The following is a 26,133-nucleotide window of genomic DNA, read 5'->3' on the forward strand; positions in this document are numbered from 1 at the left end:
TAATGGTAGAAGGTCACCCAGATTTTTTATTTGCCACTGAATTATTTATTGTCAACATTATTGTATTGTCCCTCTTTTAAAACCAAACAGTTTTTGACTGTTTGGTCAATCCATCTCATGTGTCCATGCTTTCCAAAAGTGCTTTTAAATTTTAAGCATCTTTAGGCATAAATCATTTTACACCAACACCAATGTGGATTCAGCGAAACTCACTCTGCACATCAGCTGGTGCACATCATGAATACTTATGTAGAGAATTTTAAAAATCCTGTTTCTGGAATTATCAGACACTTTCCATGCTTTGCATATTTTTTTAATGAGTAGTTTTATTAGATAGAGACTGTAGATAAAAGAACAACTAATGTTATCACTAATCGGAAACTATTTATAGATTAAATGGATACACATATGATATGGCTGTTACTTTAACTTTATACTGTTCTGTAAAAAAGTTACCATGTGTGCAGTCACTTCAAAAACTGTTCAGACTCCTTTACTTTTGCATTAGTTGTTTGTTTTATGTATAAAATTAGCCTTTCTTTCCAATCAATTTGCATTGAATAAATGATGACAAAGTAGCAGCATGTTTTTAAAAAGTTTCACAAATGTATTAAAAATCCAAAATTTAAAATGTCTCATTTACAAGAGTAATCAGAGTTTTTTTTTTTCTGTGATGCGAGACTGTTGTCAGCTGCATCCTGATTACCTGAATTATTCTTGTGATGTGTCTCGACTGCAATTGGACTCCACCTATGGCAAGCTAAATAGACTGGACAGAGTTTACTAAGGCTCACACCTGTGTATATTGCACAGTTTGCACTTCATGCCAGAACAAAAAACAAACCCTGAAGTCCAGCAACTCTGAAAACACTGTGATAAAACTGTGAGGAGGCATAGATCAGGATAAAAGTATAAACCATTTCTAAAACTCTGAGCATTCCCAGAAGTGCAGTGGCCTCAGTAACTAGAATGGAAGAAGTTTGGAACCACAAGGATCGAGCAACGATGCAAGAAGGTCCTCAATCAGGGAGGAGACCAAGAACCCAACAGCCACTCTCATAGAGCTTCAGAAATCCTCTGTAGAGATGGAGCACTTGCTGGAAGACCAGTCATCTCAGCAACTCTCCATCAGTAAGGCTTTTATGGCAGAGCAGCTGGTTAAAGCCACTCTGAATAAAAGACACATGGCAGCCTGTTCCAAATGAACCCTGAAACTCCCTTGGTTAAAAAGGGTGACAGAGACAGTGAAACACTTCAGCTCTAACTCATGCTTTCTGCATCCATGTTCGCACGTAAAAGTAAAGAATCTGCAAACTCTAGACGCTAACCACTTCAGTTACAACGCTTTCAGTGTCCAATTGTAAAGGTGTGGATGATGAAAAATTCCCTTGCTCATTCTTGCCACATATTAAATAATTAGTTTTCGTTACAGTATTTTTCCTGACATGAGCAGAGTAGGTGCACTTGCAGTGCAGACAGTCCACTCAGTCACACATTTTGGTCTGGACGCAAACATCTGCATAGGGGATCGTCATCCACCCAAACAGGGGTCAGCAAGGACACAATTCACATGGAAAGCATGACGTGGCAGACTTGGTTTTTAACTGTGTGTAGCGGTCCTGGATTAAGGGTGTGTTGTTTTATGCTGTCCTACAATAATTCAGAAACAGATGACAGAGCCTTTCTGTCACTGATCCTGAGTAAAGAACTTTATTGTTTATTCTTTATAGTACAGCTTCTTCTGTCGGGTTTTGCTCCTCTGTTTAACCGTCACCTATTGTACTTTCTTCTTAAATCTACTTACAAAATAAACACAGATATAACAGTTAGCAGTAGTAAGCTTGTCGCACAAAGGAGAATTTCTCCCTGTTACAAGATATTCTAATCATGTTTTGTCACCATGGGAGATCTGCACTTGTTGCAGATTATCACCTGCTGTCTGCCCCAGTCTGGACTGATAAAATGCTTTTCATTATTTTCCATTTTGTGTCAGAGAAAATTTAATTTTAAAAATTTCACCTGCTCTAATTTGGTTGTGTGGCTACTTTATTGTTTGTTCCACCAGAAAACGAACATCACCAGCCAAGGACGAGCACATGGCGGGGGTGAAGGACTCCCTGCTGGCCCACTCCTCAGACCCTGTAGAGATGAGGAGGCTCAACTATCAGACACAAGGCATGGGCACACACACACACACACACACACACACACACACACACTATCCCCAAGAATAATACGCTCATATTCACTCATACAGATCTTTACATACAAACATGCAGTCAAACTTAAAAAGTGAACTCTTGCTGAGTTCCAAATTTTCTCTCTGTTGTATCCTGAATGTGCAGTTTGTGTCTCTTACAGTGCTGAAAGGTATCTGCTTAGGTGTCTGTCACATATTTTACCAGGAATTCTTAAAGTTATTGCAATTCAACTGCAGAGGGAAGGTTTCATTTGCATCAGAATCACATAGATTTGGAAATCCCATTTTTTGCTATCCAGTATCAGGTAATCCATGTTACTTTTGTGTCATTTTTATATTGGATCACCCTAATCCAGATACACAATTATGAAACTTGGATAACATCTAAATGGGACTACATATAACAATGTAAGCTTATAAGCTGAGGGGGAAAAAACAACAGGTAGACCCACCAGCATGGAGTCACTTTAAGTGAACAGTAGAACAATACAAACATCCTCTTCCATTTTCAATTTATTTTAAACTGTGTGGTCCACAACAAATTCATATATATGTATATGTGTGCTTTAAATCATAAGAAGGCAAAAGGTTCATTATTAAACTAAATAAAGATTTCCTCATTTGTGAAGAAACCAGCTTTTAAACTGTAATTTTATGAGGCACTATGGCACAAAAATCTCTGTTTGTTTGATATTGACAGCTGTTTTACTACATTTTGTTCCTAAATCCAGCCTTCTGCTGGGATCAGAATAAGTTTTGGAATCACATGTGTTACAATCCTGCTAAAATGTTTTGTCAACACACATCAAAACCAAGACTGGATTATATGATATTTTTTGTTTTGAATAACCCCTTTTCAAGATTTGGTCCAATGTATTAGCCAACATGTAATTAAATTGCTTCTGAGCAACTGTCCCAAGAAATTCATTTGAAACAGGTTCCTGTTGTGTTGCAATGGTACAAGATGCGCAAGTAAATGTCCCATTCAGTTCCACCACAGACAATGACTCACATTTGGAGCTCCTGTACAGCTTTGACCAGCCTGAAACTCTCACAGTTTATCTTTATGAAACGTCTTAGAGATACACTACTGGCAATGACATAGTTTTGTCATACCATTAAGATTTTAGGTTATTTTGCTTCCATACATCCATAGATGTTTATGCAATCAAGTGCATATTTAAAGACTTAATGTCCAATTAGCACACTAACTTAATTATTAGGGAATTGTGAGCAATTTGCAAGGGAAGTTTTTTTTTTTTGTTTTTTTTTTAACTTAATTCATCTTTGGTGCCTTCTCTTAAGTGCATTAGAAAATATCTGCTACTGTGTTAGATTATCAAAGGTACAAGCATGTGGACATCAACCGCAATGCCCAAGATGCATTTCAAGAAAGCTAAAAAGAAAACACTACATAAGCATATATATCACAACATTAACCAGGAGACCCTGTGTTTCTGTGCTCAGTAACAATAAAGATGTTGTTTATAAAAAATATATATGGTAATGCAGAACTAGGAGAAGCATGCAAAGTATAGTTTATCATGTTTTGTTTTGGTGCTGATACTAATATGCAAACAAATGTGCATTGTACTAAATTCACCATGTAAACTATTAGAGCACAGGTAGTTTCAGACCCTCTCCCCGAGCTTTTTATTTGGCCTTTAAGACTTGCTCATAAATTAAATGCCAGCTTTCATTTGAGAATTTACTGAGACCACCCACTGCTACACATTTGGTGTTGATTTATAGTGCCAAGAAAAACTGTTCTTTTTCATAGTCACATTTCATTCAGTTTCAGCTTTCAAGTGGAAAAAATTTGTAAATAATAAGAACATCTATTCAGTACACACACTGTCAGATGCTTGGCAGCTGTCCTGTTTCATTTGAAAGAAACTTAAAACATTTTAGCTGGCAAAAACTAAGACAAATGACCAACTTTTAGAGTGCAATTATGGTCCTGTAGTGAAGTCCAATGTTTTGTTTATCTGTCCATCAACCCTGACCTCCTACTGAGGTCTTATTGGCCCAATAACATCACCCGATTCTCTCTTTTGCTCCCTTTATAGTTTCTGTTTATAATGAACCCTGCAACCTGTTCCTTTTTTTATAAGCCGATAACTTTATTTCTCTGCCTTAGTGTCTCCTCGTGTCCTCATTCACTCTCCTGTCTGACTGCTTCACTTATTGTTACTTTCTCATCTGTTCTACACCTTCCACCGACTTGTCTTATCTCCGTCTCCCACCTGTCTTTCAGTGGGAGGTTTTAAGCTCAAAGCGTGTCGTTGTTTTTTGTCCGTGTTCTTCTCACTTGAGATGGGTGGCATTTACCTGTGGTAGCAGTAGGAGGGATTTTGGCAGATGTTGTTTACACCAACATAAATTCATCAACTCCTCTGACTGCCAACCTTTGCACACTGGGTGGCCTCGAAGTTATTCATAACAAAGCGCACAAAAAACTGACAGATAATATCAGGACGCAAAGTAAAAACTATGCACCTACGTGAATATTTACATTTTATACTTCTTTATTCTATAATTAAGGCAAATTGTAAGCGCTACAATATTTATTTGTCAGTTGTGGTAATTACTGATTGGCTGCTTATGTTAATTAAGTAGAATTTCCAGCTATTTGTCAAATGATACTCAAAGACAACACCCACCCAGCTACAACCTGTTCGCCCTTTATCTGTCTTACGAGCGATACAGATGTTCCCCCAGACTTGTTCTTTCCTCAGGCTGTGAGATTACTGAAAACATCCTCCACACTTCACCACAAAAAGAGTTTTATTTTTATTATTTGATTATTTATTCCATAAATAAGTTGTCTTCTTCAGAGTAGTTTAAAAGGATTGCATCTGTACTTTTGCTATGCAATCTTGTGTTGCATAATAATTAAACTTAATCTTGAATCTTGAAAAAGTGAACGACCAGGATGCACTCATAAGTCTCAGTGCAAGGTGATGCATGAAAGACTGTATGACCATCATTGTAGAGATCAGGAAGGTTGACAAAGAGTTGACCTTGTGTTTCTGCCCTGTGTCAGGTGTGTTCAGGTATGCTTAGGCTCTTGCTTTGTATGTTCGAGGACCCTGCCTCACATTGAAGTCCAGGATTTTGTCATTTTGGAACTATTTTAAACCTCTGAATCCCAAAACCCACCAGCAGGTACAAGAGACATTTAATCTTTCGTTTTTTTTGTTTTGTTGTTTTTGTTATTTATTTATTTATTTTTTAACTTATCAGAGGTAGAAACTTTAACAAATAAAAAAAGAAAAGAAAAGAAAGAATCAGTGGATTTTCAACTTTCTGAAAGCCATTGAATTACTCGTGTGTAATGTGCAGTTCTATCTGGAAAATTGACCAAATATAAGCTTAAAATTGTCTTTTTTTTTTAAAAAATTATTTTTTTTTGTCATTTTATTCTAAATGTCACGGTCAAAATTTATCAAAAATAATGCATTTGCACTAGATCCTGTAAAAAGAAATAACAGCACAACCTGGAAGCCATGACTGACTCAGCTGCAACCAACAGTCACGTCAAAATTCTGAGTTTTCAGATGAATTGCAGGCTGTGTTTACACAAAGCAGAGAGGAGAAGTCAAGAGAGAGACTGAGAGGACAATAAAACATACTTGAAACACTGGAAGCATAGTGAAATATTTTTCCAGAGCTGATGTGCAGAGTAGTGTGAAAAACAACTAGTTTGTTGGGGTTGTAAAAGAATAATTAAACATCTATGACATGTGGAGCCACCATTTATTTTCGTATGGGTAACACCTACGGGCGCTTGGAAAAATGTTGTACATGCTGTTTTGTTTTTGTTTTGCTTTTTTCAATTTTTGCAAAACAAAAAATCAAAGAAATCTAACATTAGTTGGGTTTTTTTTCCCTATAATTCATAGCATTATTGCTGTGCTATACTGCAAAAAAGATATTTTGTAATTTCCCTCCTCTTCTAGCCATGGTTGTGCTGTTTCCATAGACGTGCAGGATTTTATATTGCAATGAAAAATGATGCCACAGTGAGTAAAAATTTGACAAGAGCAACAAAATGCCTAGAAAGTACTTTGGGTTCAGAGAGTTTAATATAAGAGCAGAGCAGACTCTCAGTTCCTCTCTCAGTGCTCCCTGTGTTCTCTTGTCCTAACTGACCCCTGTGCTCTTGGTTTTGCCTCGTCTTTCCCCCACAGGTTCCAGTGCCCTCAGTTGCCCGAACACCCCAAGTTAGTTTTCACTCCTCTTGTGTTTTACTAATGTGTCCTTCCATTCTTGCCTCATCTCTTTTCTGTTGTACATTGCTGCCATTTGATATGAAGCCCTCCTATTTCACACCATCACCCTTTCTTCTCATGTTCTGTCCATGTCAGCCATTTAGACCAAATGGTTATTATTCAAACTGAATGCAAGATGTAATGCAGTAGTGAGACCACATAAAGTATATAGATGCAAATATCAGCGTAAGAAGCTGTATTCTTACACCCCAGCCACCTGTGTAACACCTTCCCACTCACCTGTTGCTTCCTGGGATTTCTTTAACCAATCAGCATGCTGGTTGATGCTCATCGCCACTGTGGTTATTATACGCTGTTGAAGAGCTGCACAGCCAGACATCATCCCTCTGCTCGGCACACAGCACTCTCACTGTCACCCCATATCACTGTGAGCAGTTAGCACTGAGCCTTCAACATGCATCTGCACTCTGGTTACATTGTCCAGTCCATGTGTGTTTGTGTGGATGTGCATGTGTTAGATGGACTGTACTTATCACTTCACCTGTGTCTGCAGGGATGAGGGAACATCCTCCCATTGCTATTTGTGATCTGGCTGACCACACAGAGAGACTCAAGGCCAACGACGGTCTGCACTTCTCCCAGGAGTATGAGGTAAATCTTTGCGCTCTACTTTCAAGTGAAGAAATACACACTTTCCCTCTCTTTCAAAGTCCTTTGGCAACAATGCATGAGATATTTTTCATGAAAAAACATCTAAAAGTAAAGAGCCGATTCCTGTAGTGTTTAAAAGTTTGAGAACTGAGCTGTTCTGGTCTGAAACACATCACTGAATTTCTGTTGGGATTATGTCAGATTATCCTCTGATAGATGCAATTTTACTAATCCTGTGTTGTTGTTTTTATAGTTGTCTGTACTGTAACATGCAGGAGTTGAGAAAGCTCAAAATAATAAGACAGCAAGCCAGCCTGGGTTTGTCTTTATTCATTCAGAATTAGGTACAACTAGACAGTTTCAAATAAATGTTGCAAGAAGCGCTAATCATGATATGGAGCAGAAAGCAAATGAAAATCACTCTGATGTTGTAAAATGCTTTTTCAATCAATCACACAGCTGATATTTCCAACTCAAAATAAAACAGCATATGGCCTTTCCTGTTGACCTACAGATTTCTTTTTCCTGTCATTTAGTGATGCTATTTGTTTCACTCAGGCCAGGGTAAACATACATTTACTCAAGCACATCTGGAAAATCAGCTTTTCATTTTCTCACGCTCAGTACATTTCCCAGTGCGCTTTTTTTCCCTGAGATGTTTCTACTCATGTATAGAGCTGGCTTACCATTGCAGAGTTAAAGTTCACATTGGTAAAAAGGATGCTGCTAAGTATGCATGAATTCTCAGCCTCCTTTCCAAGAATAATATTCCACTGCTTTTACCTACTGTAAGAGCCAGTGAGGGATTATGGCTTGTTGATGTCCTACAAAGGAAGGTAATTTGCATTTAAAGTGGTGAATTTCCAAGCGGATAAACCAGGACAGATGGGTGCACTGTTTATGCACAGCAGAAAGAAGGGGGCATATAAATTATGAAACAGCAACTGAAGCAACTTTTTTACCTTCCCCATTTTTTTTCTCTCCCAGTATGGTGAAACAGAGAGAACGTTTTGGAGACAAGTTGTTGTATTTGCTAAACAAGATAACGTTCAGTTGAGATAAGAATGTGTTGGTGGGAATTAACTTTGATTCAAACATGAGCAGCTGCTTAAAGTATGTTTACAGATGAGTGTGTAGATGAAGCAAGGATAAATGTTTGGATTTGGGATTCGATAATAATGAGGCCACATCTCCAGCTATAATTTGTGTTTACTTGTACAAATGATATTTTAATATCTGATTCTGGTAATACGAGATGTGATCAAAAAATTCTGATACTGTTCCTGTTGGACTCAAACACAGGTCATGTACATGCAACAGGTGCGAGCAGTAACTCTTGTGAGTTAGGACTGCATGTCCAGACCAGTGTTAGATGCAATGTTGTGACCACTTGCCGATGGGCAATTGTGATTTTACCATGGACCTGCAGAAGCAGCACCATTTCAAAGCCTGTAACAGCCCCAAGATAAGCCAATCTTCATATGTAGGGTCATCACTGGTGAGAGGTGGGTCTGCGGCTATGACCCAGAGACCAAACAGCAATTGCCAGTGCAAGAGCCACAGTCTCTCAGACTAAAAAGTCTAAAAAGTCAGGAGTGCACCCAAAGTGGGAAACCACCACCAGAATTGGGGAAAATATTTGGAGTACACAACATGAACTGTGGTACGATGGCATGTGCGTTCTTCATCAATATAATGTGTCTGCTGACAGCACGTTAAAAAAGCATACATTTTTATATCACACCAACACAGGGGTTGCACTTTTTCCAAAGTGGAAGACATCACATGCTTTGCAGATGGTGCTTGATGCACTTAAGTCATGATTATAGCCCCTTGTGAATGCACTCACAGACAGTTGTGGTCACCATGGACATGTAGCATGCATGTTATTATTATTTGTATTTTCATTTATTTAACCAGGTGGGTTAATTGAGAACCAATTCTCATTTACAATAACGACCTGGCCAAGAGGCAGCACAGAACAGAAAATACAATGATAGGAATACATCCATTAAAAAAAAAACAATACACAAACAAAACAACAATAAAAGGCCTGAAGATAAAATACACTAAAAGCAGGTATAGGACTCAGTAAGTAGTGCCTTCACCATATTTTTAAAAGATGACAAAGGTATAAAAAAGCTGAGTTTGAGTGTTTTCTGTAACTGGTTCCAGTTGAGAGCTGCAGAAAACTGAAATGAATAGCGGCCAAAAATAGTGCGGGCTTTGGGGAAGAGGAGGTGGATGAGGTTGCTGTTGCGAAGTGAGCAGCTGATGTGACGCGTGATGAGTAGTGAAAGTAGATATGCCGGAGTTTGACCTGTAATAGTTTTATAAATGAACAAATACCAATGAGTTTGCCTGCGGGAGTGAAGAGAGGGCCAGTTAACTAGGCTGTACAGAGTGCAGTGGTGAGTCATGAAGGGGGCACCAGTGACAAAACGGATGGCAGTGTGGTAGATAGTGTCCAGTTTATGAAGGAGGGATTTGGATGTGGATCTATAAAGTATGTCGCCGTAGTCAATCGTCAGTAGTACAATCATTTTGACCAGGAGGTGTTTAGCAGGGTGTGTAAATGAGGATTTATTACGATGGAGAAAACCAATTCTTTTTTTGACTTTGGTGAACAGAGAGTTGATGTGGGTTTCAAAAGAGAAGGAGGGGTTGAGCCAGTTACCTAAATATTTGTAGCTATTGACGAATTTGATTATCCATTCAAGGAGATGATGTTATTTGGGGACTGGATCTGTGGGAGGTTTCTATTGAAAACCATACATTTTGTCTTTCATGTGGTTAGTGATAAAAGAAGGTCAGACAAGGCATGCTGGATGTTGTTGAATGTGGTTTGCAGATTGGAAAATGCATAATTGAGGGAGGAGCTATATGTACAAACAATGGTATCATCGGTGTACAGATGAATGTGGGAGTTGTCTACAGCATGGGTTATGTTGTTGATGTAAATATTGAATAGTGTTGGACCCAGTATGGAACCTTGGGGGACACCTTTGTGAAGAGGTAGTGGGACCGAGAGAAGATCCTCCATTCTTATCGACTGTAAGCACCCAGAACAGTAGCTACTGAACCAGGAGATACAGATTTCAGAGAGACCAATATGTCTTAGTCTTTCGAACAAGATGGGGTGGTCAACAGAATCAAACGCTTTAGACAGATCAGCAAAGACAGCAGCACAGTATTCCTTGTTGTCAAGAGCACAGAAGATGTCATTAACCACTTCCATCGTGGCAGTGATGCAGCTGTGGCCTGATCTAAAGCCAGACTGTAGAGGATTGAAGGCTTGTGTGTGTATGTGCAGTAGACTGCCACAATATTGCAGTCTATGGGCATGGCACCAAATTTTGGGCCTCATAGACGACTCACTCAGACCGTAGTGGGTCTTCGTATACCTTTTACATTTTTAGCAGCAAGTCTCTTTGGTACACAGGTTGCACAGGTTACTTGGGAAGCAGTGTGTTCCAAGCATCTTGGAGAACTGGCCTCAGTTTTTGTCACATTCTACAAAGTTCTCCCACTATATGCTTATGAAAGAAAAGCCAAAATGGATATAGAGTATTCATTCATACAAACACAAAAATGTATCATTGCAGGTAAACAACTTTGTTGTAAGCTATACGTGCTGTAGCAAAATGTAGTTGACTTCTAGAGTCTAAGTAAAGAGCAGGAAACCTTCATTTAATTAGCTGTAAATGCATTTACAGAGTCTAATTTACTTATAAAGTGGAAGGAGCTTTTTCAATTATTGAATATTACAAGGTTATTAATTAACCACAGTGGAGCTCTGCTGGATTTCATTAGGAGTGAGAATGTAATCTAAACTGAGCAGAGGAATGTCCTTAAATGCAGTTTCAGTAAAAGGAGATAAATGTAAGAAGCTGATGACCTTGTTGTGCTTAGAAAGCAGAAATGAAACAGGAGCCAAACTGCTGCCTGCACGACTGCTCATATTTCTTTATGCCTGAGCACGAGAGAAGGTACACGAGCATCATTCTTATCTGAAGTTACAGAGACTAGTATTCTGTTTGTTTTGATGCATCTATTGAACTGTTTCTATTTGAAATTTTTTCTCCTAAAAAGACAAAGCTTTGTTTGTTTCTTCTTCCTTGAGGGTTTCTGACAGCTGGTAAACATCTGTGTTTGTGTCCTTCTTCTTCTACTCTATTTATTAAAGCCATGCTTAGCATATCCTATACCGCCACCTTCTGACAATACCTCGCAACCTAGTTAATTCGTTCCTAAGCAATTCATGGAAACAAGCCTAACACATATTTTCTTTCTCTTTTCTTGCAACATTACAAAAGTTCACTTGAGGTTCTCTTGACAGTTACATGGCAACACGGCCAGTGTAGCTGATGTGTAAGATGCTTTACAGGCGTGAGGAATCTGTTAACTTTGATCTGGGTAATGTCAGTGACAGAAGCACGAGGTCCCGCTCACTCTTATTCAGACCCACACATACTGTATGTCCTCCAGCGTCCTGTTGCATAGGAGGAACCAGCCATTAGTCCACAGTGGGAGCAGCAGGGCTTGAAATGAAAAGCTGATAATGGCTGTGTTTAAAATGAGACCTGCCAGAGCATCTCACAGCTTGTTACATCTGATGAATGGGCCAGTCTGTTTGGGGACTGCTGGAGACCACTTCATATAATGCATATGGCTCTGTAACAGTAATTCTCTTCATTACATAATAATGATTACATCTATTATTTTACCCGTATTGAATGAGTAAAAGCTGGTTTACTCAAGTAAAACTTATTTTGGGCTGTTCGGTGAGCCTCAGGGCTCCTTAACAGCTCTTCTGAAACACCCTCTGCACTGGCAGTGGATAGTGTCCATGCTGCTGCTGCTGCAGACCTGTTTCACAGCACACATTCTGACTTATTGCAGGACAGGGTTTTCCCTGGCTCAGAATGGGCCTTAGTGGGGTGACTGTAATGACAGCAAGCAGGATTGGTCAGTATACAATCAAAGCAGTGAGTCTATATTACCTTATTTAACTGCAATCTATGCATTTTCATGTTCTTTCTGAAAGTTTGATTAACAAAAATGCGTATTAAGCGGCAAAACTGAACCATGAGCTCTTCAACCTTATAGATATTCCATTTTTGCCATTGCAATCATGGCAGTAAAAACAAATGCAGCCTGACCCCGGGGCAGGGACCTCCAGGCTGGAAAGGCTTAAATGTCCCAGTAAGCCATGACAGTAAGCCAGCATGCATAACAGTTGGAGCTCCCATAAGTGGAATGCAGCCATTATTAACCCTGAGAGCTGAACTGATGCACTTTGAATCCAAATTCACATTTCTTCTTCTCAACTGAATTGATCTCAACGTTTTAATTTGCAGTCAGGTGTAGAGCATATCAAATAAAACCACACGACTAGCCCAAGGCCAGTTGCCGGTCAATGTGGGCGAGGAAAATAATTTTCAATTGACATCAAATTAAATCATAGTTACAACCCACATGCAGCTCTGTGCCCATCTCTACACCCATTACTCTTGTTTGAATTACTCATGAACTTGTCATTGAACTGATATGTTACAGTCTAGATATGTTAATATCTTTAGAATGATTACATTGCATAGATATTACCATATCTTTGTACTGATATGTTAATGTCATATTACAGGAAAAAAAAAACAGAACTGCCTGTTTTTTCCATACTGAAGATTTACAAAAACAGATTCAATTTCTGTAAAGAAATATCTTTAATCATCCCTGTAATCACTTTCACTACCCTGCTACTCAACTGAATAAGCTACAAAGTTTGTTTTATAACATGGGCCTGCCGCATATCAAAATAAGCCGCAGGACTCACTCTTTCCAATGTTCCGAGTTGTTTCTCTGCGCACCGAAGCATAATTCAGTTTTGAAATAACCACATATTTCTGCATTGTCTCCAATATAGGGCTTATATTACATGAATTAAATTTATTTCCATTTGGCACGAAGTACTAAACTATTTTTTCCATGAGCTAAAGGCGAATGTGAAAAATGTTCAAGTATTATCATACATGATGATAAGGATGAAGGATCTGGATAGCCCAGACTGTTTTGATAAAAGCCAGATACAGCGTAAGTGGCTAGCCCTTATGTTGACCACAGAGCTTTAACATGAAGATAATTAAATTAAAGCTAAAATAGCCTGGGTTTCTTAGAGTTAGAGAACCCACTGTTTCCCTACATGTTTTACACTTTCTTTTTGTGCATGTAAAAGATTTGCAAACTTACAAAGCTCAAAGTCCATACCAAAGGGAGTTCATCTCTCCCACAGAAAACACTGCTCCTTACCTGCCTGAAACGCTCCTTTTGAAGTCAAGGCTTGTCTTCCATTTCTTATCTACATCATCATGTTACTCATTTGCATAACACCTGCCTGGCGGCTAATTTTACACGCCCTCAAACACAGAATTATTACTTTGTTACAAGAGCAGCTTCTATTAGGTCTAGCTGCATATATTCTGAGAACTGGGGTTATGGTACATGACCTATATAGCCTCACTTTCATCTGAGCTGTGTTTTTCAGGAGGGGGTCCTTAAAGAGCCAGGGGCTAAAACAGGGTGTTTCAGACAGAGGGTAGGAAGAAGTTCTGCAGAAATGTACAGTATGAGAAAAATAATGTATTTTTGTACAGTAAAGCATGTAACATGTTCAGGCAGACCCCGAAAATAGAATTTGAAAATTGTAAATATGCGAAAGATGGGCTCTTTAATGTACATTAATCAATTTTCCTTTTAAAATTCTTTAATCTACTGATCTACTGGCATTGGACAGAACAGACTAGTCAGTGTGGGGAATGGTAGTAATCAAACTTGAGACTGGCAACCTTATTTTTTTGAGATTTTGCAACTTCTGCATTTTACAGAATGGACTTTTGCAGCTGTGGCAATGTACAGAAGGAGAAACTAAATGATATTATTATTGCTATTAATGCATGTAACCATACTCTAGTAGAACCCAAAGGTATAATTATAAGCCTGTTAAGGAGCATAACATTGGCTTTACCTGCTATGATGTGTCAAAGTTTCTATTTTAAGGTTAGACAACAGGCCTTTGTAAATGACAAATATGTATTTATGTAAATAACTATATCCACAAAGCAAGTGCGTGAACACAAACACAGTCAACTCATACATACACATTGAAAAATAACCCTAGAGGAACTTTAATATGTCACAAAAGCTCTCTTTGTTACGCACAAATGAACTCATCTTAAAAAATAGGTGTGACATGAGTATATTATTCATAACACTATACCTAAAGTTTGTTTTGATCACAAGTGCCAAGGAACCTAATCCCTGTGTTGTAATCACTCCTGTAATGTGTATTAAAGCTAAGTCAATTATTATTCTTGACCCAGCGAATGTGGTGGCAGGTGCTGAGTGTGAGTCTGGCTCACACAGATCCACATGCTTCACGCCTGGCTGTTCCTCTGTATGCGTTTACCTGCTTTGTTTTGTGTTGCTGCAGTGTGATTACACTGTCATCTCGGTAACTGATCTACATGTTCGCAGAGCGCATTAGCAGTAATGTGAGTGGTTTGTCAGTGCAGTGTTGTGGAAGCCTTACCTAACAGGCTGTTAAATAAGATGTGCATTCAACCTCTCTCTCCATTGTCATTATTATCAGTTGCAGAGCGTCCAGCCAGTGAGGAGAAAAAGCAGCAGGATATTAGAGTCTTGTCACTGCTTTGTTTTGCCCATGTGTGTGTGTGTGTGTGTGTGTGTGTGTGTGTGTGTGTTTATATATATGGGTATGTGGTTTTTCCAGGTGATGTAAGATGAGCCGTGAAACTCTGGAAGATCCATCATGAATTTGCAGCACGTCATTGTAGCTCAACCTGTTTACCAGACAGCAATCAATAAAGACCAATCATCAGGCAGCAGTTCACATCAGTACACAGCCTTGGTTTGCATCTCACATACAGCAGGGTCTTTATGCATAGGAATACAAATAAGAAAGTTGTAAGAACCATTTAGAGAAGTATATTTTACCATCTGCTGTCGTCTCTTCTTTCTTTCTTTCGAAATTAAGGAACATGACAAAAGCTGGAATATTTCTGAGGTAATTTTAAATGTGCCAAACTACACAGTGTCTTTGAGGTCTAGTTAGCCTTTGTTAGCTCCAGATAGCTTGTGTGAGCTCTTGGTGGATCCTGTATGTTTTTTTTTTTAAAGCTACAGAAAGCTCCTGTTAGCTCCTGATGACTCTTGTTAACTCATATTAGGTAAAGAAAGCTCCCCTTAGCTCCGATTAGTTACTTTGAGCTCCAAGTTGCTTTTGTTTGCTCCTAATGTTTCTTGTTTGGTCATTATGGCTCCTGTTAGCTTCTGTTAGATTCTTTGAGCCCCAGTGAGCTCCAGTTGGCTCTTGGTGGTTCCTGTTAGTACCTTTTAGTTCCAGTTGGATGTTGTTATTTCCTGTTGGTGCCTATTAGACTTAGTTAGCACCTGTGAACTCCAGCTAGCTCATGTTAGCGACTGATGGCTGCTGTTAGCTCCTTCAATGCTTGTGCCTTGACAGACTAAATGACTAAAGACTGCCTGTTGTCAGTAAAGCGTTAGTGTAGCGTGATTTCAATAAAAGCAGTAGAGATTAGCAAAGAGGCAACAAACATGAATTAATTATTTCATTTATTTCAATTGCATAATCACTCTGCAGCTTATTACAGTTACAGAGAAAACATGGACAGAAGCAAGCAAAACAAATCTGAAAAATCAAAGTTTAAACAACCACAAAAAAAACATTAACATTAGAGGATTTTTTCAACCTGAGTAAGTTTGAGCTGTAGGGGCAGCTGTAAGAGAAAATCGATACAGGAAGGTTTTCAGTGTTGACGTAAAGATGTCAACTAAACATGCATCTTTAAATATAATAGAATGTTGTTCCAAACATAAACGGCATTGTAGACAAATTCTCTAAAACCAATTGCTTGTTTATATACTGAATAAATGATTAGGAGACCTGTACTAGAGCACGAAGAGGCTAATCTGGTTTATATGGTGTAATTGGCTCAGAAAAGAAAGATGGTCCAAGTCCCTGCAGGCCTGGTAAGTTCACTCTTTGAACCGTAAAACCCACTGGAGGTTTTGATGTTTTCTTTTGAAAAATCTCCAAAATTACACTTTAAAAAAACAAAAAAAAATCTTCCCTTTAAGCACAACTGGGAAGCCATGGCTGACTCAGCTGTGGCCACCAGTGACAAAAACGTTTGCAGGGGAACCAAAGGATGTGCTTCCACTGAGAAGAGAGGAGATGGCAAGACAGATTGAGAGATAAATCAAACATACTTTATCAATAAAATAAATGCAGCATGGTTCAATAGCTGAATACTGAAGAGCAAGTTGTCAGCAAGTTGTTGGAAGATACATTCAACATGGTGAAATATCTTTCTAAAGCTGATGTGCAAAGTATTGTGAAAAACCCCCAGTTTGTAAAGGTTGTAAGAGTGTAAATAGTGAAATATCTGTAGTATGTGGAGCCACATTTTTTCCAACAAAAAAGAAAGTCTTACAAAATCCCGGTAGAGATATGCAACCAGCTTGTCAATCATGAGAACCATTCAGTTGCTGTGTAAACGTGGGAAATAAAGACTTTGCCAGTGCTTACTGACAAATATATTTCTTTAAACAGAAATGGGTCAAATATATGATTACCATCTCTAAAACTCTGTATAACCATCTTTTGTCACTTGTTTATGTCATTTCCAGCCAGAAGAAATCTACTGGTCCAATAAAAAATTGCTGTGAATCAAAATTTGGCATGAGGATGAATAATTTTGCACATAACCGTGCATCCCAGATGATTGTGCCACAACCTCACTGCATTGCTCTCCCTTTAACTAGCAGGCACTGAGCTGGTAGGAGGACGGCTGGAGGGGATTTCAGGAGGAGGGGGCTTAAAGATCATCCAGGGCTTTTCATATTATAGAGCTACAGGCTGGAGGGGGGAAGATGAATTAATGTCTGTGTCACATTTATTGGTCTGGACTTTTCACACTAAGCTCTGACAGGCTTTAAACCACAGAAAAGAAGGCAGGCACTGTTGTAGTAAATGCTTACCTGCTCTCTCTCCCTCCCAACTCTTTACATTCTTCTCCCTACTCCTCCTTCGTTTGTCAGTCTATTGATCCAGGACAGCAGTTTACCTGGGAGCACTCCAACCTGGAGGTCAACAAGCCAAAGAACCGCTATGCAAATGTTATCGCCTACGACCACTCCAGAGTTATTCTCACACCTGTGGACGGTGAGAAACATACACATCTCCCTTTGTGCTTGAGTTGCAGAGAGGACCAGACCTTTATTTCAAACAGGGTTTTATTAGGAAGCCTAAGTAGTAGGAAAGAAATAACTTTATCTTCTTCCATTTTAATCCACTTGCTAACTTGATCCAACTTGTTCCTGGCTGCAGGAGTTCCAGGTAGCGACTACATAAATGCCAACTACATTGACGGCTACAGGAAGCAGAATGCTTACATTGCCACACAGGGACCGCTGCCGGAGACGCTGAGTGACTTCTGGAGGATGGTGTGGGAGCAGAGGACCTGCACCATCGTCATGATGACCCGCCTAGAGGAGAAGTCACGGGTGAGCCTCTCATGTTGACAAATGGCTTTGGTTTACAGGTAGCTTCTTAATGTAGGTGTATAAAGCTGCTCAGATTTCTGTAATAATAGATAGTACATCATTGTGTTTTAGCTGGTCTAGTTGTCTTCAGGTGGAAGGTTGTCCCCTCACCACTGTTGCAGTCTGAAACCTAAGTCTCTGCTCACAGTCTGATCGAGGCCACCCCCATAATGTCAAACATCTTTGATATTTTTATGAGTTCAAATCTGGATGGTTACAGTTATCATGCTAGCGCCCGAACCAGTTTACACTTTATAGAAGCAACACTTAACATTCTAACATTAGCGACGGATACGAAAACTAAGAGTTCAGATCTCACCTCAAGTTCTCACAGAAGAATAGACAACCCATGTTGACTGCACCTCGACAGCCACTTTCTTATCTAGATTTATCATTTACCCTTCTACTTTAGTTTTTTCTCACTGCGGAGTCTATATATAAGTGTATACATGCTACACTGCTTCACCGTGAGATCACATGAGGTGACACACTGCTCCCTGACTGATCCCTCTGGCACGCTAATCTTAATAATATCCTGTAGTTGTTTTATGAGCCATTGTTTTCCATTCTTGTAGTCCGTGCATGTCTCAGATTAGAGAGAAGAATATCTGTGAAGCTTCTCCTTATGTGCATGATGCAACCCAATTTCAAAATCTGTCAGGATTTTAAAATTCCCGCAGTGTGAGCACAGCTTAAGTGTGCAAGGGCTCAGGGCTGTTTGGCTGTCAAATTGTCAAGTGCGCAAGGGCTCTGATGCTGACTTTTCAACGCTATTATGCACCGTCTGTGAGACTGCATATCTGCAGACTCTTCGACTTGCCCATAGTTCATGGTGAAATTGGTGACGCATAGGCGTTATTACTCTGCCTCCCACAAAATGTGCACAAACCAAGCATGGATGGTGGACTGAAGAAATTTGCAAGGACGGTTGTCTGTCCGCGTCAGCATCTGGGTGCACACTTTTTTGGTCGTTTACTGCACATTTGTAGAGTTGTTTGAGCCAAACTTAAGAACTACAGATGTTTATAACTTTCCTGACTTTTTGCTAAAAATGTTTTTACACTGCACTGTGACCAACAGGGAGTGTTCGACCAAAACAGCTGATTATGCCGGGAATGAAAGACAAATCCAAATTTGCTTCTTTTTATGCCAATGTGTTGTTTTCCAGCAACATGTACTGCCATGGTAGTGTGTTTTATTCCTGATTTGTATACCGTTTCAAGTCCTCATGAATTTAGACACTCTAACGCTACAACTGTGACATAAGTTGACTCTGTGAGGGCCTGGTGTGTTTAGCCCCTTTCCCTTGGTTATACTCCCTTGCAGATAGGCACACAGACGATAGCAGAAACTACGGATGCATTGTTACTATTATTAAACGACTTTGTAGTTTGCTGCAATCTCCTTTCCACATGTGCAGTAGGTCTACATGGTCATATGTCTACATATTCCACACGTGGACACTACTCCCAAACATATACACGCTGCCCTTGTAACGTAGTGGCCAAACAGACAAATTATGGACTGCACGTGGATATCTACAGAGCAGTCTACATAGACTTTCACAGATCTAGGGAATGATAAAACATACGTCACATGCCCAAGCCTTGTATACTTGAGGAGGTGGGCATTATAATATAAGCTTTAGGGGGCCGCCAACATAGCTCAACCGTTTGAGCTGGCGACTCGTATACGGAGACTATAGTCCCCGACACAGCGGCCATGGGTTTGAATCCCACTCATGGCCCTTTACTGCAAGTCCTTCCTCCATTCTTCTCCATTCTTTCCTGTCTCTGTCTCTTTCGGCTGTCCTATCCAATAAATGCAAAAATGCCAACAAAAAAAAAAAAAACTTTAAAAAAGAAATGTATAAAAAAATAAAGCTTTAGGGTTTGTTGGTATTTGGCTAGTGGAGTGGGTTCTAGTTGCTGGAGCCAAATGTCACATGTTCAGGGAGGTGGAGTTTGTCCAGAGAGAGCAGGACATCATGCTGGAGCAAGTGACGGGGCTAGTGAGTCCATTGGCTTTTCTCAATATGCATACTTCTCTGTGTTTGTGTTCATTTGTAAATGAGAGATTTCACTTTTGCGCAAATATGTCTTGAAATCTACCTTTACTTTTTTTCATTATTGGTTATTGAGTCTAGGCTGTTGTGCAAAGCTTACATTTTTATTCATATGGAATCAGATTTCCTACACCATAAAGTCTGCAAAAAGCAAAGGGGTCTGAATTCTTTCTGTAGAGACTGACTGTAAACACATTAAAAGGTATCACTGAGTTCAGTTACTCTTACTGCAGCTTATAATTTAAAAACATTGTCTGAATGAGATTCTTGCACAGTCGGACATATATTTCAAACAGGGGTACAGAAACAATAGACAAGAGGGCTGGAGGAGGAGCGTCGACACCCTGATGTACGGTTCTCGTGGTACAGATGAGCTTGGCTCTGCAACAGCTTCCCGCTAGAGGTAGCCGGGTAGAGACGGTGTTCATATGAGTAATGATGTCAGCCCTCTTTCACACTGTTAATAACTCCACAACCACAGGGCAGCGCTGAGAGCCACAGCAGAGCGCCATTATTATTTGTGACAGACACCCTCAGTCCTCTGTCAGAACCACTAACACCTGTCTGTGGTTCACCCAGAGGGGCAGGAAATATTACACGCTTATTACTTATTTCAACATACGCCCACATCTTTCCTTTAACTTATCCAATTTGTTTTTGTGCCTGAACTTAACCAAATGAATGAAGACATTTGATTTTGTCCCATTCTAGATCAAAGAGTGCTTCTATGTGTTGAAGGCAGTTACAGCAGTCATTTGATTAGGAAAACTTTGCGTTTCTGTTTCCCTATATCTAAATTCATTATGTATTATAGTCTACATTTTCCAGGTTTGTCAACTGTTTAAGTGTGGACTCAACAAAATCATGAGGAATCCTACTGTGGAATTCATTAATATCCAATGCAGTCTATCTGACCTGCTTCTGTTTGTATATTATGTCCTGGACAAAAGTTATAAATGGATGTGTGGATGGCCAGCTATTCTGTTCTTTCCTCCCCCTACTATCCTCAACGCTGTTATTTGTAAAAATGTAAGTACATTTACTGTGCTTGTGTGTGTAGGTGAAGTGTGACCAGTATTGGCCCAGTCGAGGCACAGAGACATATGGGATGATTCAGGTGACCATGTTGGACACTGTGGAGCTGGCTACATACAGCGTGCGAACATTCGCCCTCTATAAGGTGAGAACTTGATGCATATGTTGTTCATATAGAGTGTGACTGTTTAGCAGCAAAGCACGTCTTGACTCACAGACCACAGAATGCGTCGGTGGTTTGTTCTGAACGAGCACTAAAGCCCTTTTTAAACATGTATCATGAGTGCGTTCACTCCAACACCACTAAAATACACCACAAGTTTGTCAAATCTTATCTTCCTTTGGTCATAAAAACCCAACTAGCTTCTTTTGAACATTAACAAAGACACTCCTCACCATGCAGATGAATCAGTGAATTCCCAAACAGCCTGTCCTCTAAATGACACACACCAACCCAGTTACGAGCTGTGTTTCCATATAGTTATCAAACAAGTTCAAAAAGAACTTTTGAAATGTCACATAAAATAAAGGAAGAAAATGTGATTTAGGCTCATTTCCATTAACTGGTCTGGAGCACATAAACTGGGCTGTGTAGTGTTGTTGTGGTAAAAGCTATGTTAATACACAACATTAATGTGAGATCCTCACATTAATGAGTCAGATGATTGATCAGTTAGTGACTCTAATGCATTTATGTCACTGCACTGATGGATATATAATCAAATCATGGATTTCTCAGTGTGCTGAATTAAGTTTTTATAAATGACCAAATGTGAGTGAATGTGTGTGTGTGTGTGTGTTCTCCAACAGAACGGCTCCAGTGAGAAAAGAGAAGTTAGACAGTTCCAGTTTCTGGCCTGGCCTGACCACGGCGTGCCTGAGTATCCCACCCCAACACTGGCCTTTCTACGCAGAGTCAAGGCCTGTAACCCTCCAGATGTTGGACCCATGGTGGTTCACTGCAGGTAAGCCGCCTGTTACATTCACACCTCCAACATGCAGCCAAGTGTGTGTCGCATTATCTGACATTATCGTAATACACGTTTCCAGCAGCATCCAGTGATTTGTGTAACCGTTTAAATTAGATTAGAGCAGATTCAGCTTTATTGTCATTGCGTAGAGAACAAGTACTAAGACAACAATATGCAGTTTAGCTTCTAAGCAGAAGTGCAAAAGCAGCTGTAAAGTGTGTTATTTACAGTATGGTATATACAATATATATACTGTAGAATTGACTGTATGGACAGAACACTATGAACACACTAATATTTGTGAATACAATGTAAGACAGATGATCTAAATCTACAGGTGGAAATAAATATCGGTATGAAAAGCATTATTAGTATAAATAGTATGGCTAGAATAAACTGTATAAACGAGCTATAGGATATGAGATGAAGCATATATGCAGTATATACAGGATGCCATGAACAGCATTCTTAAAGTGGCTCTGCAGGTGTGTGTAGATGTGAAGGGAGGCATGATTTAAACTTTCTCATATTATTATTAATAATAATAATAATAATAATAATAATAATAATGGGCTGTTGAGACTTAGTAGGTGACGAGAAGGATTTTGAAGTGAATTCTCTGCGGGACAGGAGCGAGTGAAGGTTTTGAAGGATGGGGAATGCGACATTCATTGTACATTGTAACAGCATGAATCACAGGCACCTGTGCTATAGAGTTCTCCCATAGATCATTTTTAAGCACCCATGGAAAACTTGAAATATGAGGTCACCATATCAGGACAGGGAATATTAAAGGAGCCAGTTAGGAGGTGTGTCTACCATATTTTTTCAGTTGTTTCCAAAATGAGAACCTCATATTTACATTACACAAACGGCAGTAGTATGAAGAGTCTTTGACAGAATCTGTTCTACGCTGAGAACTAGGAGCCTTTTTCTGGGTGCTGAGAGCTGAAATATGTTCTGAAATGCTGCTCTCGTCACTGTCACTGTTTACCCAGTTGTCCAATCACAAGGATTAGTTGGACAAACACCACAACTACCTGACAAACTTCAACTCTTGAACCTAAGCAGTGGTACTTACTTAGTGGTAGGATGTTTCCCTGCCACAAAATCTCATGGAGCCAAGCAGATCAGAGTGAGTCTGTCCTCTCTCTACATGCTCCAGCATTCAGGGCAAAGGCCTTAGCATTTACTCAATCATGTACTGACATTTTTACAGTCACTACTTGCTGATAAAACAAACTACCTGCAAAATTAGGTAGCTAGTTGCAACACATTACTCCTGCTCCATAAATATTCCATGTCAAAGCAACCAAAACATCTCAGCTGAAAAAGCACTGCACCTCCAAAGGCCTGTCAAATGCTCCCAGCTGGACATTTCCAGAAGAGTACATTGGATGATGTATATTTTAGTACCAACACCTTCCATTTTAATGGCAAAACATCATCATGGCAACAGCATACAATGATAAGTCCCAGCTCTGATTGTTTTGCAATAGCGTTATATGACACTGACCAAACTTGAAGTTGCTCTGTTTATTTATCTAAGAGGAGAGCGTTACAGTACAGCCCCTGTAAATGGCAAACACTGGTCCAAAACTCAACAGTAAAGTACAAATGGCTGACTTTCTGAGGTACTTGGGGTATGACTTCAGGAGGCTTTTTCCTCCATGTGGAAATGATACATGTGTCTGCTGAATTTGGTACCTGTAAGTGGAACCTAAAGTCAGGACTGCAAAGGTTCATGAGCACCTTTAGCTGCTCAAACATGTAATTCATTTGGAATGACAATAATTATCCCTATAGATGTAAGAGGCCTTTGCACCGCTCGTTGCTTGGACCTTAAATACACTAGGTGTTTGGTAAATGAAGAAGGCAGTGGAATGCAGCAAGGAGGAGACTTTCACAGAAGCCTTTTCACCTCAATTTCCAGTTTTAATACTTAACATGGTCAGAAAATACAGTCTGTTGCGACCTAGTCTGTTAAACTAAAGCCTTAAAGCGACCAGAGGAAAGACGTTTTACACTTTACGCACAAATATGCTAAAATACTTGGCATTAACTGCTGAATGTTATTCAGATTCATCAAAATAAATGTAATACACAAAAATAAAACACAGAACTTTCCTGAAATCCTTGAAAGTCTTATTTGCACGCTGGTATTTACCAACCCGGCTGACCTGTGAAGCTTTATAGCAAACATATCAAAGGAACAAGAGAAGCAAAGATCTGAGAACCCAGTCTACTTTCCTGTAGGCAGCGTGCTCCTTCCCTGCTGTTTCAGAGACCTTCACATCACGTCTTCTGTGCAGTACTGAGGTCAGCAGTGTCACAGTGTAGCGCCGCATACGCTTGTGAAATATGTGTGTAACTCAGAATTATATTGCATTTTGTAATGTCGTAACAGAAAGCAGTCGTTGTAAACATACAAAGTAAGGCTAGTGTGTTTGTTCACGCACAATTCAAAGTGCTTTACATAGTGCATGCTCAAAAGGAAAGAAAAACTGAGTAAAAACATTTCAATTCGAATTAAGAGAACATAAAAATAGAAGATTGAAATAGATAAAAGTAAGTTTAAAGTTTAAACCAGAGTTTGAATAGAAGTGGCACATTATAGTTGAAAAAAGGACCAGTGTCTAGCTCAGCTTAAAACAAAACCTGTACATCTTCTTTGTCTGCACCTTGACATGGTAATATGAATGATATGAATCTGGTCCTTGTCATGTTATAAAATCACGTTTTTTTCTTGTTATTGTGACATATTTTCCTCATAATCACCAATGCCAAAGTATTTCGGTTAAGACATTTAATAGAATAATACAAAAAATAAATAAAAAATATGCTGCAAAATAAAACGATACAAAAGTTAATAGAATCTGCATATGAGAGACATGTTTTTATTGATTCATTCATTCAACCTTGTCCTCATTTTAAGTGATGTCAAGCGTATAAATTAAAACAGACAACAGCAGAACACAGTTAACAACACTTACAATTAAGAACAAAGTAGTTTGTAAAAAATGGCTTCAAATTAACCTAAAAGTGTGTCAAGTTTTTATATACCACTTTTATGTTGTACAAAAAACAAAAGTATTTGTTTTCCAAATACTTTGTTTTACTTTTTACACAAGGAACTTTGAGCAGCAGCTAATCACTGGAACGAGTCCAATGACGGTTATAGGACCAGTTAAAGAAGGAAACCGGGACATAGATTGTATTCACCCTGAAGCATTAAACACCTAACTTCCTGCTTTCTGATGAATCTTCTGCACCTTTTCTGCATTAATTTATGCACGAAATGCCTTAATTCATGTAACAGAAAACAAATAATATTCTACTTCTACTGACACTTGTGTAAAAAAAACGTGATATGTGATGACAAACAACCATTTAGAGCTTTAAAAATAAATAAAAATAGCTGCCTGTCACATCATACAGAATAACTGTCACCAGCAGTAAATGTTAGGGCATCGTGATAAACTGAATCAAGGTTCAAGAGTGGGGGCAGAGGCATGTTTATAGATAACATCACCATAATGTAAGACAGACAAGAAGACAGCCTCAATTATTTGTTCCTACTGAGCGTAGGAATATTAGCTCTGTTTTCTGTACAAATACCCAGTGTTTCGTTGTATCTTGCTGTGGAGGAACAAAGTGCAGACAGTGGTACTGTCAGGCAAAGTGGTGGATGATGATGAGGAGCAGCAGGGACAAAGGACCTGCAGCAGCGCTACCTAATATAATAGGCTGGTTAGAAACTTCCATTTGGTGTTGCAACTAAAAGATGAAGCGACTGCAGCCTGCAACGGCAAGTAAAAGCATGGTTTAAGTTTAATTTGATCCTTGGACCAATTTAACCCTATGAGCCTCAAGCTATTTTCAGGGTAATTTCACCACCTTCATTTCCAGGATAGTCTAGGCTGTCCAGATCTTCTATTATTTGATATTATAATATTTGCAATTTTTTGTATTCGTCTGAATATCAAGGAAAAATATATTTGATATTATGACATTGTTATATTTTTAAGTGTATCTCACCACCAAATGCTGGTAGTAGAGATATGTTTTTATGACTGTGATGGGGAGATTGACTGAAATTTGGCAGTTTCAGAACTGTGATGACACGACTGACCAGATATTGTCTGAGGAGTATTTTAGGTTATTTTGTTTCTTTCCTGCATACATTGAACAGAGACGCACCCTCATGAGGTATATGTAGTGAAGAAGGGGAGACAGGCCTCAGACAGAGGGTGGGACTCTGTATCGGTGGAGCCTCTGAACTGCCATCCTTTAATGTTTGCACTGTCAGGATGTAGCTGTGGGAGAAAAGGGAAG

The 26,133-nt window shown here is 39.2% G+C and overlaps 1 protein-coding gene across 10 annotated transcripts in view; it reads left to right on the forward strand.

Moving 5' to 3' along the window:
• Window positions 1-26,133, forward strand: part of ptprfa (protein tyrosine phosphatase receptor type Fa) — a 349,532-nt gene that overhangs the window by 303,064 nt on the left and 20,335 nt on the right. For all 10 annotated transcript variants that reach the window (XM_008278153.1, XM_008278154.1, XM_008278155.1 and 7 more), the window contains 6 exons: window positions 2,066-2,175; window positions 6,989-7,086; window positions 17,224-17,347; window positions 17,513-17,688; window positions 20,853-20,972; window positions 21,638-21,792. In XM_008278153.1, the coding sequence (XP_008276375.1) occupies window positions 2,066-2,175; window positions 6,989-7,086; window positions 17,224-17,347; window positions 17,513-17,688; window positions 20,853-20,972; window positions 21,638-21,792 (783 nt within the window). The remainder of the gene's footprint in view (window positions 1-2,065; window positions 2,176-6,988; window positions 7,087-17,223; window positions 17,348-17,512; window positions 17,689-20,852; window positions 20,973-21,637; window positions 21,793-26,133) is intronic.

The sequence above is a fragment of the Stegastes partitus genome, unplaced genomic scaffold, assembly GCF_000690725.1.
Source record: "Stegastes partitus isolate 25-593 unplaced genomic scaffold, Stegastes_partitus-1.0.2 Scaffold117, whole genome shotgun sequence".
NCBI classification, from domain to species: Eukaryota; Metazoa; Chordata; class Actinopteri; family Pomacentridae; genus Stegastes; species Stegastes partitus.